This window comes from Tupaia chinensis, unplaced genomic scaffold (assembly GCF_000334495.1).
Source record: "Tupaia chinensis unplaced genomic scaffold, TupChi_1.0 Scaffold000144_1, whole genome shotgun sequence".
In the NCBI taxonomy this organism is placed as follows: domain Eukaryota; kingdom Metazoa; phylum Chordata; class Mammalia; order Scandentia; family Tupaiidae; genus Tupaia; species Tupaia belangeri.
Window position 1 is genome coordinate 2,029,408 of NW_006159614.1, and position 17,787 is coordinate 2,047,194.

The window sequence follows — 17,787 nt, forward strand, 5'->3', positions numbered from 1 at the left end:
TTTATTTATTTATTTATTTATTTATTTATTTAAATTTGATCAGGGAGTGATAGAGCAAGAGTGAGAATGAGAGAGCGAGGGGGGTGGAGGAGTGAGAAAGCAATCTACCAGGTCAGGACTTGAGCCATGGCCAGCCATGTGGGATTCCAGTGCCCTTAACCACCACTCCACCTGCTGGCCCCTCAACTTTACTTCCTAATATAAATGCTCCACTCTAGTAGGCTTCCTGTTCTAACAAATCTTACTGGGCCAGCAGGCGACATGGTGAGTAAGGCACTGGACTCCCACATGGCTAACTGTGGTTTGAGTCCTAAACCTGGTGGCTTGAAAATCACACTGGGCACATGTAAGTACCCAAAATCCCAGGAAGAAAATGGAGAAGGGATTGTGGCTTCTCACTTTCCCTCTGTCTCTGTCGGTGTCTCTCTGGTGAGCACAAGCACATTGTGGCCAAATCCTAAAAAAAAAATGCTACTTTATTCTCCCTTTTTGGGCCATTTCACCCCTTCTCTTTGCCTATTAACTCCTCTTCCTCCTTGTCTTTTCACATGTTTTTGTTTGTTTGTTTGTTTTTACTTCAAGTGCAGAGAAGGGGTGGGGAAGGCACCAGAGTAATGACATGACCACCACCTCCAAGGGGCCTCCCCCATTCCGTCAGAGAGCACTCAAGGCTCACACCTGGGATGGGAAAACGCGGTGATGCGGGCACTTCCATGAGCAGGGAGAGCACCGTCACCGGTCACCAGCCGGCAGCGGATCCTGTGTGGGCACTCCCTAGAAGCCCACTCACTGGCGAGTGGTGACGTTCCTGCCCGGCTGTCTCTCACCATGCCCTATAAGTACTGCTCGATTGACTGGGCAGCGGGCCCGCCCCCAGACGGAGGAATCAGCTGCCTCCACCTGCTGCCTCCGTCCCTCTAAATCCTGTCGCCACCCAAGGCCTGGCTGTGTCCTCCCCACCAGCAGGCCTACTCATCTTGATTGTTCTGAAGCGTCTTCTCCTGAATTCCTTTAGAACAGAAGGAAACCCTAAGTAGGCATTCTCATTTCCTTTAAGTGTTCCATGGGTTGGTCTTATTTCCTTTATGAAGTGGAAATACCTGAAATACAGGGACAGAGCTGGATTTCCAAGAGACACCTGAGTGCAGCTTTGAGGATAAGATGGAACCAGGTTCAAGCTCCTGGTCCTCCACTTAAAAAAAACCCTGGTGGGATGAATGGCCTTGTCGCTCTCATCCTTGTGTGGGGACAGTGGCATGCACTGCCTCGGTGTGTCGTGGAACTGTGATGAGCAGAGAGGTTCTAGGCCTATGGTGGTGCCAGGCGCTCCCTGTGGAGCTCAGGAAGCAGCGCCTCTTCTTCCCCCACTGCCTCTGCCAGAGGGAGACAGGGGCTCAACCAGTGTTTGTTGAAGGACAGGCCACGCCCACTATGGAAGCCACTACTTTGTGTGCAGCTAGTGATGGGAGGTTCCCCTTTCATTCTTGACACTCCATGACATCTGACAGTCCTTCCCAGAGAAAGGCTGGTATGGGCCAGACCGAGCTTTGTGAGGCTGCTCCACATGGGAAGGTTGTGAGTTCATACCCTGAGGCCTCCTGGGCACACCGTGTAGCGTGACTGACAGGCTGGTGGTGGGTCGTGGTGTCCACACCTTGCTGGGGTACTCTCTCTGTGTCTCCATCTCTCTTGATCAGGGAGGAAGTGAATGAATGTACTTAACAAACAATAAAAAACAGAATCTGGTAGTCCTTGCTCAGAGGTTTGGGTGAAGCGCTCACTCCCATGGTAAAGCCCAGGCACTTGTCCGACCATGAGAAAGAGATTGCAGTGCGTAAAAGAACCCATAAGAGGTCGAGGTCTTCACAGTTCACAGGCGTAGCCTGGGCCCCTCTTTCTGTAAGAGCACCTCTTTCTTCACCTCCTCCTGCCATTGTTTTGGGGCCAGCCCGGGCTCTCCTCTCAGGACTCAGACCAAGAGTGTCCCGCTCGTTCATGCTCACTCTCTTTGGATCTGGTGACTTTGCTGTCTGAGCCTTTGAGGCTGGTGCTCCAGCCTCTCCTAGACTCCAGCCCGGTCACCCCATTGGGCACACGACCCAGCCCTCTCTTCCTTCGAAGCCATGCCTTTAGTGGCTCTTCTGGCTGCCTATCCTAGGGTAAGGATTTTGAACAACCTGAATCATGTCTGGGCTTGGTGTGTTGCGGTCTCTACAGCACCTAGAATCCCAGCAATTGATCTGGGGACCACTCTCCTCACAGTAGATGTTATGAAGACACAAAGCCATGGAGGCCCTGTGGGGACGCTCCGTCACGTTGGCGCGGCGTCAGTCATAGTGCACACTGGTGCTTCCCAGCTACTCAGCTGGCGGAGTTTAATTAGCAGTCATACATTATTGTCAAAGTAATTAAAACCTTGCCTTGATTAAAAACAGAATTGTTTAATTAAAAAGAAAAGGTTTGGCCAACCTTAACTATCTGCTGGAGAAGAACCTTAGCCTCAGTTGATTTCTCCCTGTCCCCCACAGGCTTGAAGGTCCGGGAGGTGTTCATCAATGTCACCAGGCAGCAGGTGGAGGATTTCCACGGCCCAGAGGACTACTGGTGCCAGTGCGTGGCGTGGAGCCACTTGGGCACCTCCAAGAGCAGGAAGGCCTCAGTGCGGATAGCCTGTGAGTACTTCTCGGGGACCTCGTCCCAGAGGGTGAGGGTCTGGGCATGGCAGGTGCTTCTGCGAGTGGTGACAGGAGAACAGCACGGAGCTGCCAGGACTCCTCCACCTTGGCGGAAGTTACTCTTTCAGAATTGCGTTTTCAATGTTTGATCATTTCCTCCAGAGGACAATCAGCTAATCAGGTTGGCTAAGAGATTCTGCCGAGATTGTCAGTGCAGGTGTCTCGACAATGCCAGGAAAACTGTTCCTGAGAGGAAGACGCCTGCACCTCGCCGTCAGGGCCAAGGTTCAGGGGCACCTGAGGAGGGGCGGGGGGTGGAGCGTGCCTACCGTGCTTTCCCACAGATCTGCAAAAATACGGCGCTAAAAACATTAAGGGATTTTGATAACCTCCTTCTAAATATCTCTTTTCTGAATCTTAAAACATGGAAATGGGTTTTAAAATGGCATGTGTTTGACCCAAGAAGGACTTTTAAAAAAATATAGCAGAATGTAATAAAAAAGAAAAAGAAAATTGCTCTTCAGGAAGGTCTGAGATTACTTCATCATATTTTACCATCGGTGTTTTTATAATCTACGAAAAGATTTATAAATACGCAAACTCCTTTTCTCCTCCCCTAAAAGGTCTTCATCGTACCCACTCCCTTACTGCCACCCCACGACCCCCGTAAACTCACTCTGTGTGCCTGGGAGTGTGAGAGCCTCCAGGAAGACACTGGGAGGTGGAACGCAGAGGTGGTTGTTGTTTTATTCAAATCCCACCTTCTGAGTGTGCCGTAAAGAATATGGGGCAAGCGGGATTTATTTGCAGACTCAAGGAATTCTTCATAGCAGATGCTGATGGCATAGGGATTAAGACTAGGAGTGAATTGCTATTTGCGGGGACATTTATGTTCCTTGGGAAATGAAATCTTCCTCTTAAAATATACATTTCACCTTCAGCGTTCTGCTGATCTGGGGCGCTCTCTCCCGAGCTTGCTGGGCCCTCACAGTCTGCAGAGAACTGGTCGCCTCGGAGTCGCACTCTTACTGTGTAAAGCACGGGACTGTTTCCAGTAATCATTTAATTCATTGTAGCCAACAAGTATTTTACGGTTTGAAGGCGCAGGCTGGCTGAGAGGGAGTCTGTAAGCATTTCCTATTTCCTTAGCATGTCCAGAACTGAGCTCCTGTGTGGCCTGGGTAGGGCATCCGGCCAGCCAAGCCCAGCCAGGCCTCTGCGGGGCTCTATCCCAGGAGAGGAGAGGCAGGTTCCCAGTCTCCGTCTTCTCAACTTCCTTCACCTCCCCACTTTCTCTTCTTGCTTTCCTGCTTTGTGGCCCACACGGCCTGTTCTCTGAACCCCTGTAAAACACCTTCCTCATATGGCCACCTCAGTTTCTGCCCCGTCCCCATTCTCGTTCTCTTCATTCCTCATGGACTCATGCCTGCTGCAAACCTCCAGGCACTGGCCCAGGGGGAAGCATTGTTTTGCTTGCAACATTTGGCAGAGAACGGCTCGCTCACCTGCACTATTTCCCATCACCTCGGATGGCGTACGCTGTATTGCACGCTCGCCATTACGTCGGCGTTCTGCGCCTCTTCGTGCCCTTTCTGACATGTGCCTTCAGGCCTCACTTGCCCGTTCCTCACGTGGATGGCGTGGCCGTAGGACTCCGGACTCTCAAATCCTGGTGGTATCCACTTTCAGCTCCACCGTTATTGCTTCTGTGATGGGCATTTTATCTCATCTCTATCCTTTAGCACCTTCGTCCAGATGGGGCTGTCCCCCTCTTGGAATCACCCCAGAGTTAGCAGTGATTGTAAAGTGCTCCTCACTGTACTGGGCACAGGGTTGGCACTTTTCAGTCATCAGCCGTGAGAAGGCACTTCAAAGAGCTTGTGGGAAAATGCAATTAAAGTATTAGTATATTCTGGGAAAAAAATGCTGAAACCAGGTCTAGCTTTTGGAGGAGCCGCCACGGGCTCCCTGTGTTCTCCAGTAGATTGACTTCCGCGTGGCACCACATCATGCATCTGCAGGCCTGCTGTTCCGTACTGAAGCTTACTGAGTTAAACCGTGTTGTGTTTTAGAAATCTGTCCATAGGTTAAGGATATGTGTAACCTTTATAAAAATTCCTTCTAGGTTGGCCATAGCGATCCATTTTCCCAGGCATGACAGCATCCAAGAACACTTCTATATTATTAGAAATGCTTCCCTGATAATAATCTTGCAAATCTCTTCAGAGATTAAACCATCATTTTACCACTCCTGGATGCTACACGTATGTATGTATATGATAAGGCTGTGATTTTTAAGTAAACAATATAATATCATTAAAACCTATACCACGTGGGCCAGCCAGTGGCACAGTTGCTGAGGCAGCAGGCTCCCTCATGGCTGAAGGTGCAGTTCCGCCCTGGGTCCCACAGCCTGAGAAACACACCAGGGGCTTGTGTCTGTGTGCATGCATGTCCAAAAGCCTGAAAGGAGAGTGGAAGTAAAGGGATTGCAGTGTGGCCATCTTCCCTGGGGGGTGCTTTTTCACTTTACTTCTATCTCTCTCCTTCTCTCTCTTCCCGCCTCTCTCTGTCTTTCTGGTGAGCACTAATGCCCTATAGCAAAAATTGAAAAAACAATATAATAAAAACCTATATTATGCAATTGATTTAATGTAATCTCTAATGTTTGCAACACATTTTTAATTTTTTCCCATGTAGCAAGTGAGAGGGTCTTTAATTTATTTAAAATTATTTATGCAAGCTAAGACATGATTTGCCATTAAATATTGCATTTGACTTGGGGAGTAGTGTACATTAAAATGTAAATTGAAATTTAACTAGTGTAATGGTGTCAAAAGTGGAGGGGGAGGGGACTGCCTTTAGGATCTTGCTTGAAAGTCTTTTGATTTGCTTTTAGGAAAAAACATCCACTTTAAAAAAAAAAGACTTTTATGTTTTATTGTGATAAGAGAGAAGATTTCTTTATTTGTAAAAACTTTCTAGCAAATAGTACACTGTGTTTGAAGATAGTCTTTATTTTCAGTAAATGAAAAGGCAAATTGAGTATAATTGTTACTATAGTTCTTCTTTGTAAGGTTTTCCTTTTCCTTTATGAGAGAGAGGGAGAGAGAGAAGATTTTTTTTTTACAGAAAGGGTTTTTCCATAGAATACATGTACTCGCTGGAGAGAGAGAGACAGAGAAGAAAAGAGAGAAATCACCTCCCCCGGGGGAGCGGGGATGGCCATGCCACAGTCTCCTCCCTTCCAGTCTCCTGGGATTGTGGGCATGCATACACACATGCCCAGCATGATTCTCAAGACATCGGGTCCAGAACTTGAACCACAGTCAGCCATGTGGGAGTCCAATCCTCCAACCACCACAACATCCTCTGGCCTGAAGAGAGAAGCATTTTGGGCAGGTGCTTCCTGGTCTTGACTTCCAACCTCAGCCTCCCAAGTAGCTGAGATTATAGGCAACGGGGAACTGAATCTCTGCCTTTGTGAGGCTTCCAGCCTCCTGAGCCATGATGCTACCTGTGAGCCATGGCAGCTGGGCCTCAGACTGGCTTTTGAAGCACCGGAGACAGCTAATGTGCTAGATAAGGATTTGACAGTAGACGGCAGCTCTGAAGTGCCATCACAATCTTCTGGATGGGACTTTGCAAACTGGTATCTTTTTTGTGCTTATTGTCCTAGTTCCACATCAGAGCTCCTCATGCTTCCCATGTTCAACCAATGATCTGTCAAGAACTGAATGATTTTGAAATTGCAGTGGGCGAAGCCTCCATGGTCTCTGGGACTTCAGCTGAGGGGAGTTCCGTCTGCAGGTCCTGGTGTTGTCACGTTAGCTCACCCCAGCAGTGTTGCGGGAAGCTGACTGCATGATGTCTCTTAAAGATCATTCAATTTTAAAGGGAAACGACATGGAGGCTGTTATTTAAGGCTGTAACTCACGTGCTCATTGAATAGACCCACACAGGATAGCAGTCTAGTATGCGCAGTCCCGGCTTTAAGCCTGACCTCTGGGTGGGACTTTGCAGAAAGCGTCAGGAAAGGTGTGTCTGTACCCAGTAATCTGTGTGACCCTGTGAATAGGTACCTTTGGGGTCTCCTGCCCAGGACAGTGTTTCTCAGATCTTCATCTGTATGCAAATCACCTGACTCCTGTTCAAATGCTGATGATTCGGTTCAAATGGTCAGCAAGTCTGGTCTAAGTTCTGTGACTTCACATTCCTCATGGGCTGCCCAGTGCTGACCCTGCTGGTCCAGGGAACTTACTTTGAGTAATAAGACCCTGGAACACCTCATAGTGTACTCCTCAGGAAATGCTGATTTAATCACACACCCACCATCCTCCTCTAACAGCTGGGGAAGTGATGTGCCAATGGGTGGGATGCCCCAGCTGGTGGCAGGCATGAGGCCTGATCTCGGACCTGTTGTCCACCACCACGCCCCCAGTGTGCTCGTTCGGAGAGCCATAGACGAAAGCTGGCGTGCATTAGGGTATTCCCTTGAGGAAGACAGGATTGCCATTCGTTCTCCTTCCATTGATGACTAAATTGCACTCTTTCTCCTCCTCCTTCTCCTCCTCCTCGTGGTCAACCTAGACCACAGACAGGTGCACCACCTTCATTTCAGGAGCCCACACCCCTGTCAATTTAGACGGTTGTTTCTCCCTTAATCGTTCTGCACCATGTCAGGGAGATATTGGCTGCCCAGCCAGGTGCCAGGGGCCAGAAATAGCTGAGGCCAGTTTCAAAAATGATTTTATGAAGGTAAAAGTAAATAAATAAAGCCAGTCCATGTCTCCCCACAAAACTGGCAGAAGTGTGCCTCCTGGGAGCGGCTCCCACAGGCCCTCTCGTTTGTGGGTTCACTTGAGCTGGAGGAGGAGGCGCTCACTTGGCATCTGGGCACCTGCTACTGGCCATGTGGCCAACCAGCATATCCGGCTCCTGGACCTGGTTTACTTTGGCGTGGGAATGGTTAGCTGGTCCTCCCTGATCTTCTTTTCTGTTTCTCTCTGTCCTTCGTCTGCTTATAAGATGGCATGCCTGGAGCTTTGGCCCTTCTGGGGTCAGGTAAACCTGTTTAGGTTCCTGGTCCCTTTCTCCAGTGTGGGATTTGTGCCTGTTACCACTGACCTCGACAGAGCGAGCTGCCATACCACTCATTTGTTGATTTTTATTTATTTCCTTATTTCTTTTACAAAACTGGCATATAGGAAGTGATATGTCCTGAATATAATTGAAGTACACCACTTATTGGAGACACATCTACAGTGTGTATTTCATTGTACCAAGAATCAGTGAAGAAATGAGGGAATAGTTTCCTTGAAAAGTTCTGAAATTCCCTACCTACATTTTCAGGCCTATCATCAAACAGTGTTATTTTCATTTGCTCTCTGGGGGTGATATCTTTTCGGGAATCATGGAACAGAAACATCTAATGCAAGCTTGGTTATAGATCTTGGCTCCATGACTTGGACAAATAATTTCACTGCTCAGAACTGCCCAAGTCCTCCTCCTGCTGGCGAAATTGTACATAACAGTAGATAAACACAGGCGCACCTACCTGGCCCGCAGACTCAGACACCCTGCCTTTCCCACACCTGTCTCTGTGACATCCTCAGGAGCGAGCCGTGCTCCACCTCAGTCCCAGCTTCAATGTTCAGAGCTTAGGGAAAGGCTCGCTTCCCCTCCTGGATCTGCCTCACTTATTTCTCACCCATGGAGCGCATTCCCAGCCCCATCACACCCTCTTCCTTCTACCTACGTAATTCCTACACCCAAGGCCTATGTTCAAACTGTCTCCTTCATAAAACCCAGTTAGCAGACCGCTCAGCGTTTCCAGACCACGGCAGCTACACAGACTGATACCTTGTGAAGGACACTGTCTTGAATCTCTGGCTTCAACATCCCAGAGCTCTAACTGTCCACATTTGAGTCCTCACAGCATATACTGAGTACTTCTCCCAGGGTCCCTTACACAGTATTTGCCCAGGATTGTAATTATTTTGAAGTGACTTGTGGGTGTACTTCCGTCGTAAGGTTGTAAGCTGCTTCGGATGCACCTACATCACCCTCATCTTCTTACATCCGAGCCTGGTGCAGAGCCTGAGCATCGACCCTGTGACGGATGCTCGTTTGGCTTGACTGGCAGCCTCCCTGTCACTGCAGGCTACAGCCTCTGTAGGTGCGTGTTGTGACCATGCCCTGGGGCTAGCGTGACATCTGGCTTCCCAGGAAGCCCATAGCTCACAAAGACCCAAAAGGTCACCTTTGCCCCCATCGTCTGTCTGTGCACTGCACATGGCAGCCTGGACCACACTGGAGAAGAGGTCGGACAGGACACGAGGGAGGGAAGCGTCACCACCCTGGCCCATGCGTGTGCTGTCGCAGCTCTCGTGACCTTGGGCTGCCAACCCGCTGTACTCTCCCTGCTCCCTGCTCAGACAGGGCGGGGGGGTGAGGGGCTATCCCAGGCAATGAGAAGGGATGGAATGCCATTCTGGGCACTTGGCGTAAACTATGTGGAAGCTTGAAGGCCTCCTTCTCTTCCTCCTGATAGAAAGTGGCTGAAGTCGAGAGACAGTATTACTGCCCTCTGCTAAGCCCTTCCCTTTAGACTGACCTTACCTTACAGGGATGTTACTGAAGGAGGCTAGAACTGTGCACTGCTGAGAGCATCTCCTACGCCAGAGGATGCATGTGAAGAGCAGCCTGCAGCACCCTGACTGTGGCTGCACCCCTGCAGGGAGACCCTGGCTGTTCTTAGCCTATAGGTGCTGTTTACTAGCCAGAGTTCATGCACTGCCATGTCCGGTTAGCGAGTAAACCACCAAGGCTTGCTGCAGCAGGCTTGGGTATATAATTTGTAGGACTCAGTGTAAAGCGAAAATCGGGAGCCCTTGTTAAAAAATTCCAAGTTCCAGGCTGTCTCTAACAGAGCATTGAAACAAACACGGAGCCCTGTCCATATGCGTGGGTCTCTCACTATCATATTGTCTCTGAGTGGCAGTAATGGGGATTGTTCAAGGAGTCACTTTCTCTCTGTCACGAATTTATAGAAATGAAATAATTGACCTAGGAGAGCTAGAGACACATTCAAACCAATCCTGTAGAATTGGAACAGGGATATTCTGTTTTGCTCCAAACCCAGAGGCAAGACTGTAAGAGTTTAAGCTGCCTCGTTTGGGGTCAGGCTAGCGGCTAGACATGCCCAGTGTGGAACAGCTTCCTATGGCCACCGCTCACTCTAAGCTGCACGTAGGCAAACTAGAGGCACGAGGCTGGCTATGTTCCTGGAGAAGGGATTCTGCATCAGGTGAGCAGGTGAGATACGGACTGGGAGGGTTTCTATTTGTTTTTAATTTATTTAGTTTATATTTAATCACTATATTTCTTTTTTAAAGAATTATTTGTTTTAACTTTACATCTGTATGTATGTATTTTATTCCGACCAGAAAGGGACAGAGTGAGAGAGAAAGGGAAAGTAAGAAAGCAAGCCTCCAGGTCTGGGATTCGAACGGCAGTCAGCAATGTGGGAGTCCAGCACCCTCCTTAACCACCATGCCACCTGCCTGTCCCCCCTATATATCTTCACAGTGTAAAACATTGCTTTTATCAATACTAATATAGTGCATACTTGTCAAGAAAAGACATTACATATACACTATCATCTGCAAATAACTTTCCATTTGTTGTGACACTGGAGATAGTAAGGATAGGCTAATACAGGGCGGGGAACAGAGGGTAGAAGGGGACAGATCGTACCTTTAATCGGACTGGTAGGATTTTTAAAATGTTGACCTGATTTCATATGTTGCAGTGGAGTACAAAGAATTCCTTCAAATGCCAACATTGTATCACATGTCCTTACCTTTTTGTTTTTATCTACACCTATATTCAAATATGGGCAATTATGTTTATTCTCAACTGTTACAGATTAAGTTGCAGATGTTAGGCTGCCTTGTCCTAAATAATTCATTGTGTATATTTTCAAAATCAAAGGTAGTTTCAGGGCCTTCCAGTGGTAGTGGTCAAGGGGACTGGATCCCACATGGCTGACCATGCGGCTCAAGTTCTGGACCTGATGGCTTGGAAAATATACTAGACATATGTGCATGCATGCGCAGAATCCCAAGAGGAGAATGGAGAAAAAGGGTTTGCAGTGTGGCCACCCTCCCTTGGAGATGTTTTTTCTTTCTCCATCTTTCTCTGATGTGCATTAACACCCTATAGCTCTTTTTTTTTTTTTTTTTTCATTTGTCTTTTTAATAAAAGACATTTTCTGACATAACTTCAGTAAATGATTAGGAACATAACATTAACCCAAAATTCTTATCTGGAGACCTTACCTTCTTCAGATTTCATCAATTGGTCAGTAATGTCCTTTAATAAGAGGTGAAGTTCTAGGTCACGTGTTACATTTGATTGTGAGGACTTGTCTGCCTCCTTTGACCCGTATAGTTCCTCAGTCTTCCTTTGTCTCTTATACCACTGGGTTTTTAGAGAGTAAAGGTCATTTTGGTTGTGAAATGTCCCTCAATTTGAACATGGACCACCATCCAACATGTAACCCGAGAAAACATCATCTATTTAGAGGGGCTTCCACGCCACACTGGGGACATGTGAAGATAGATAGGAACTGTAACTCCATAAAAAAGAATGCATGAACCCACACTGGTATTTCACAGAGTACATGAATGAGCCAGCATGTCAGTATGTGGGGGGAAGGGCAGCTCCTTGTATGGTAGGATGACATCTATCTTGGTAGGAGTGATTCAGACACAGACATCATGGAGGTTAACACCAATGGGCGAGCGCTTCAGGGGTAGCAGGATGCCAACCTCATCTCTGAGTTTCTGTCCACAGTACACTGGCTAATCATCAAGGGGAATTAGTAACTCTGAGTGGAAAAGCCTATCATATGCCACCTGGAACAAGAAATCAAGAGTTAACATCCGCAGCAATGAAGCAATGCGTCCCCTGATCTGGTGGGGCGGGAAGCCTCTGTCACTCCACTGACCTTCCTCCTAAGACATAGTAGCTCATTTTCACTGCACAGGTTTCTAAAAATGCGGTCCGCCTGTGCGACGCTTCTGGTGTGTCTGGGAGGTAAGGAGACACAGGGTTGCCAGGGCACATCTTTCTGAGCCATCAATTGTATTCCCCTATGTAGGTAAAGTAAGTATGGGCACAGTATGGGATGGAACATGTGGATGTTGGAGATGCAGCCTGAAACTTCAGAATCCCTTTGTATGTGCAATATGTTTTGTGCTCTACTCATAAATGGTCTAGGCTATGAGAGTTTTTCCTCTGCCAATAATGGCGTGTCAGTAGAAAGTGAGAAACACTGAATCATAAGAGACTATTGTTCTAAGGACAGAGTAGAAATAAATGGTGCTACTTTTACTTAACACGAGTGCACGTGAGAACACCAACTTTCAAGATGGGAATGATGAAGGAGAAACTTGCTACTTCACGACAGGCCTCACTATGGATGATGAAGAAGAAAATGTGCCCCAATGATATTTTTCATGCTATTTATTGCCAGTCATTATTTTACCAAGAAGAACTTGGACTTATATAGCCTCCACGTGTATTGGTGATTAAAACCTACTTTGTCTGCCATTGGTAGGTCATGTTATGGAGGATACTTGAGAGTTTATGTTCATCCAGGATGTAGGGGGTCCACAGATCTACCATATGCAGAGCAGCAGTGTGGGCACAGTTTCATTCATTGCAGTCAAACTTAAGGGGAACGAGACTTTAGGCAAGAAGGCTTTGCATCATTCTATGAGACTGCTGGTGGGACCTGGACATTTCTAGGGTTAGCATAAGTTAAAGTTAGAAGGTACCTATTTTAGGTTCCAAGAAAGTAGAATGAATGAGTTTGTGGCCACCTAGACATCGAGATAACAGGAGATAAGATCTGGGACCAGAGGTGGTGTGGTGGTTAAGGTGCTTGACTCCCACAGGGCCAACCGTGGTTCAAGCCTCTTACCAGCAGTTTGAAAATCACACCAGGCAATGTGCATCTGTACTAAAATCCCGAGAGGACACTGGAGGAGAAAGGACTGTGGTATGGCCATCCATTGGGGGTGGGAGCGATTTCCCATTTTCCCTCTTTCTGTCTCTCTCCAGTGAGCGCACATGCCCTGGACAAAAATCTAAATAAACAAAAAAGGCATTAGGGTCAAAGTTTAGGGGCTCTTCCAGGTATTGGAGTTGTCTAGGTTTCTGGCTTAAGTGATTGGATCGATGGTGATTCCATTAAGTGATATTATCATTAGAGCAGAGGAAATCAGTTTGCAGAGTGAGATAATGAGTTCAGTTTTTTATTACGTTAAGTGTGAACAACCCAAGGAATATTCAGTGGACTGTTCTACCATGCGTTGTATTTATGAGTCTGAATCCCAGCAATGTAAGAACAGGATACAAATAATAGAATTGAGAGTCAGTGGCAAGTAAGTCAGGGTTAGGATAGTAAATGTCCATTAAGAAGACAGGAGAAGTAGGATTTTTATCAGGAACACCTAAGATTCATCCTTCTCCCCAGTTCTTAAACTATTGGTGAAAAGAGAAAGAACAGTAGATCATGAGGAAAATGATGGAGATGGTTGAGCCGTGAATTAAGGAGAAGGAGCCCATGAAGAAGGCTGAGAAAAGAAAAGTGTAAGAGACACTTGGAGATCCCGAAGGGGGTAGAGGTATTTATGAAGGAATTAAATGGTCAATACTGTTGATGTGATCAAGGATCAGGGTAAAAAGTGAGACATGTTTGTTAGATTTAGCAGCATATGGCCTCTGTTGACCTGGACAAAACAGTGTCATAATGAGAAAGGGTGCTAAGAGATTATTATGGATCAATGAATTGATAGGGGGTGAGAATGCAGAAATGGTGTGGACAGCTCTTTCCAAAAGTTTGACTAAGAGAGAGAAGTGTGGAGCAGTAGCTAGAGTTAACCATTTATGAAATTGATGGTGATTTAATACAGGCCTGAAGATTAAATGGGCTTGTGTCGTTTTGTTTTGTTTTTTAGTTTTTTTACATTTACATTTAACCACTGTTCATCTTTCCAGTGTACTACATGGTTTTATCCCAGCGTGAATAAGTGCATATTAGTCAAATCGAAGACATCATATATATTGTCATCAGCAGATAATTTTTTTTTGAGAGGTTTTTCGCTATAGGGCACATGCGCTCGCCAGACAGACAGAGAGAGACATAGAGGCAGAAAGCGAGAAATCACCCCACAGGAAGGATGGTCACGCCGCAATCCCTTCTCCTCCATTCTCCTCTCGGGATCTTAGGCACGCATGCATACGCGCCTGGCGTGAGTTCTAAGCCACCGGGTCCGGGACGCGCCGCAATCCCTTCTCCTCCATTCTCCTCTCGGGATCTTGGGCACACATACATACGTGCCTGGTGTGAGTTCTAAGCCACCGGGTCCGGGACGCGAACCACAATCGACTATGTGGGAATCCAGCGACATAGCCATTACGCTAACTCCTGCTTCCCAGCAGATGCCTTTTCATTTGTTTACTAAATGTGTTCTTTTACCCTGATTCGCTCCCTTCCACCCCTTAATACCCACCCCTCCTGCACTGTCTAGTATCTACAGTTGCCCTCCCTGCTGTCATACCTTGCAGTCTTTCAGTTTCTGCTGTAGAGTGCAGACATTCAGTATATATTGTGGGGATATACCATGCCTGTCTTTCATAGTCTGGCTTGCTTCACTTGGCATTAAATCTTCCATATTTGTCCCTTTGTAGCAAATGTCAAGGTCTCATTGTTCTTTATTGGGTTTATGTTTTAAACTTGTTTCGAGATGGAATAGGAATAACAGAGTGAAGAAGTGAAAGAACTGATTTTGAGATCTCTGCTCCACTGATGCAGAAGTGTGGTCTGTTTCAGTGATTCCTAAAACTTGCTGCATGTGAGACTCCGGTGAGAAACTCTGAAAAATGAAAATGACTGGGTCTGACACAAGACCTTTAAATCACAATCCCAGCAGTGCTTCTTGAATTTTTCTGTCTTTTGCTTTCCCTCCTCCTTCCCACTGAACACGACAGAGTCTCCTATGCAAATTCCTTGTCTTCTGTGTTCTGAACATGGCAGTGTTCTAGGTTTTCATCTCGAAGTACCACTTATGCCTCCTTAGTCCATAGATTCCTCCTTGATACAAACTTTCGGCCCTGTGGCTACCCACATGCTGATTACCCTGAACACCCTGCCTCACCTCCCAGCTTCTTCACCATCAGCAGCCTGACGTGTACTCTTGGATAGCTCGTAAGCATTGCAAGCTTCTCAGGTCCCACAGAGACTGTGGTTGGTAGGTGGAAAACACAGCCTAATTGTGTCTGTCCCTCATTCTTCTCAGTTTCTGCAGTAGCCTTACAGGAATCAGGACAAGGCCAGGAGGTCGTCCTTGACCCCTGCTCTTTCTTTAGCCACATTGTGCCAAGCAGCAAGCCCAACCAACTCCACCTTCAGAATCTTTCTGGTGCCTCTCCACGTCTCCCCACCTGGCACAAATGGGCATGGTTCTCCTGTGATAATCTTACTCCTGCCTCCATGCTTTCTGCCTTAAATTCCACTCTCTTCACAGCTGCCAGAATCATGTTTTCTAAAAATCCACAAACCACTTTGTGCTGTTCCCACAGTGGAGCTTCTCCTGGAGGCTTTCCAAACTCCTAACTTTTGTCTCTGTAAGAACTGCCCTCCGCACACCCCAACCTTCCCTATACACAATGCTGCCCATCACCATGGGAGCCACAGTGACTCTTCTCCAAGTACCCATGAGTTATCCAGTTTCTGTGCACTTGATCATTCTCTTTTCCTGGAAAACATCCCCTAGACTGAGTGGTTGGCTTTTTCTTCTCAGCTCTAGTTCATCTACATTATGCATTAGGTCTCCTAAGATTTCATATAAAATATGTATTCCTCTACTAAAAAAAATGAATAAATTCTGGCCAAAGTAATCCTGCAGATTCTTCCTGTCTTGACGAGATGCTTTAAGATAAAGGATGTGTGGTCCACCTTCCTTCTCGATTGCTCTGTGGGCCACACAGGAGGCAAGTGGTGCTGATGTTAGTGGCATGTTCCAGTGTTTACATGCTCAGGACACTGGCCACATCTTGTCCTGGTTGACCTCCCAAGCCTTAGGGAGTTGAATGAGGGCAGAATCAAAACAGTAATGATGCAGTTATGGTATGTTTCTTATTTCTGGGGGTGCTTTTCCACTCTTTCTCCCCCTTCCTGTCTACCCTTCTTCAGGGCTGGTACTGAATTGCAACAAGGGGCTGAGCATTAAAATCTTAAGGTTGTTCTTAAGCTATCTCTTTTTATACCAAATGCTAGTTCACATCCCACTGATTTCCTGTGACAAGCTCCAGGGTTACTTAGGAAGTTTAGTGATGATTCTTGGTTTCTACGCTGGTCTTAAAACTTTGTCCCATCAACTATGAGGTTTGTTTTGCATCTGAGTGATCATCAGACGTTGAGTCACGATTGAACTCTGCTGCTGTGGTGGGAGATGGAGGGACGCAGTGCCACTGGGACAGGGCATCCTTATGAGGGGAAGATGAGTGGCATACCCTTTCCATGCACTGCCTGGTTCCTATTGCTGCACTTTTGTCTATGCCTGCCAGCAAAAACGCTTGATTCGGTGGCTATTTCTGCATTCACAAAAGACTCAATTTTCCCATTAGCATAGCCAATAGAACAATAGTACTGTTAAGTGTACACAATGTGGAAGTCATGGGCATTTTGTTCCAATAGCTTTGGATGGAACATGATCGAAATGTCTAAAATGTAAGTCGCTTGCTTTATCTTCATTTGATTTAAAAACAAGGGAGCAGGAATTCTTGTATTTTCACTTAGTGACTTTTCCTATTGCAGACTGTTAAAGTCTACTATTGGGGTCACACTTCAGCTCTCCTTTCCATATTGACACAGATGGATCAATGCAGTCAATACACAGAAAGAACCTTCTCTGGAACTTGGAGACAAAGCAAACACAGAAATCCTTCCATGGCTTCCTCCTGTGCATTTCCACCATAGTGTCTTGCTGAGCAGTGTGGTGTGAGGGCTTTATCAGTCATGGTGGTCTTGCCACATACCCCATGGGCCATCTCCCATGTTCGTTGGACTAACAAGAACCACTGAGTTAGGATAGCTGCCAGAGGTGACTCAGCATGAGAAATGCACTCCAGGACCAATGTGATCATGTATTTGAAGAGTCTCTTCTGAGGATGCCCTGACCCTGGAAGAAAATAGGCATCTGGCAGCAAGAGCAGGTGAAGGGGGCGGGGAAGAAGCAGACTGCAGTGGCCGTGAGGCAATGCAAGGAGTGGGCATAGTGAAACCGTTGAGACAACATGGTAAGAATTCATTGGTTAGCAGGGGGAGCATTGAAGAAGCAGAGGGTGTGTCCATTGGACTATGAGGTACCTATGTTAGAGAGTTCCAAGGACCATTTTGTCCTCTTGTTTGGCATGTTACAATCTCTTTAGGACACTCTCATACTGTGATTGTTTTTCTTGCATTTAACCTTAGTCTTAGGGTCTTAGTTTCCAATTATTCCTAGATTCATAATTAATATTCTTCTGTCTTTCTAATTTTCAAGGAACCATTAATTTCTTGATGGAAAGTGAATAATTTTCATTTTGTCCACATAACCAGAAGTAGCCAAGCACAATGGAATGTATTGAGTTGAGAGTAGCTCAATAGGGAATAGGTTAGATTAGTTCTGAAAGCATTTTAGAAAAACCACAGATGCCTACCCAAATAAGGGGTCCCTACTGCTGAAGTAGTGGAGCTATTTCCTTGGCAACACCTCTTACCTGGACAACTATGCTACTCGTGACGAACAGGGTAACGGCACAGTTACAAAGCGCCTTATTGGTAACGGCAGTTTAGCAGCAGAGGGACTAAGAGACCAAGGGACTTCTCAAAGCCCCACAGTTGTTCTGTGGTCCTGGAAACAGCCTGATGAGCTCTACATGACAGCCAGACACCTTGCTGTCCGGACGAGTGAGGTGCTCTTGACCTGGCCCTGACCAAGAGCAGTGTGGAGGATCTCAGTGCCCTCCCACCATGGGCAAGGTGGTCCTCCTGAAT

General features: G+C 46.8%; 1 protein-coding gene across 1 annotated transcript in view; it reads left to right on the plus strand.

The window, feature by feature from the left end:
* Positions 1-17,787, plus strand: part of UNC5D (unc-5 netrin receptor D) — a 274,310-nt gene that overhangs the window by 33,765 nt on the left and 222,758 nt on the right. Inside the window, exon 6 of the mRNA XM_027770563.1 lies at positions 2,529-2,672. Coding sequence (XP_027626364.1) covers positions 2,529-2,672 — 144 coding nt within the window. The remainder of the gene's footprint in view (positions 1-2,528; positions 2,673-17,787) is intronic.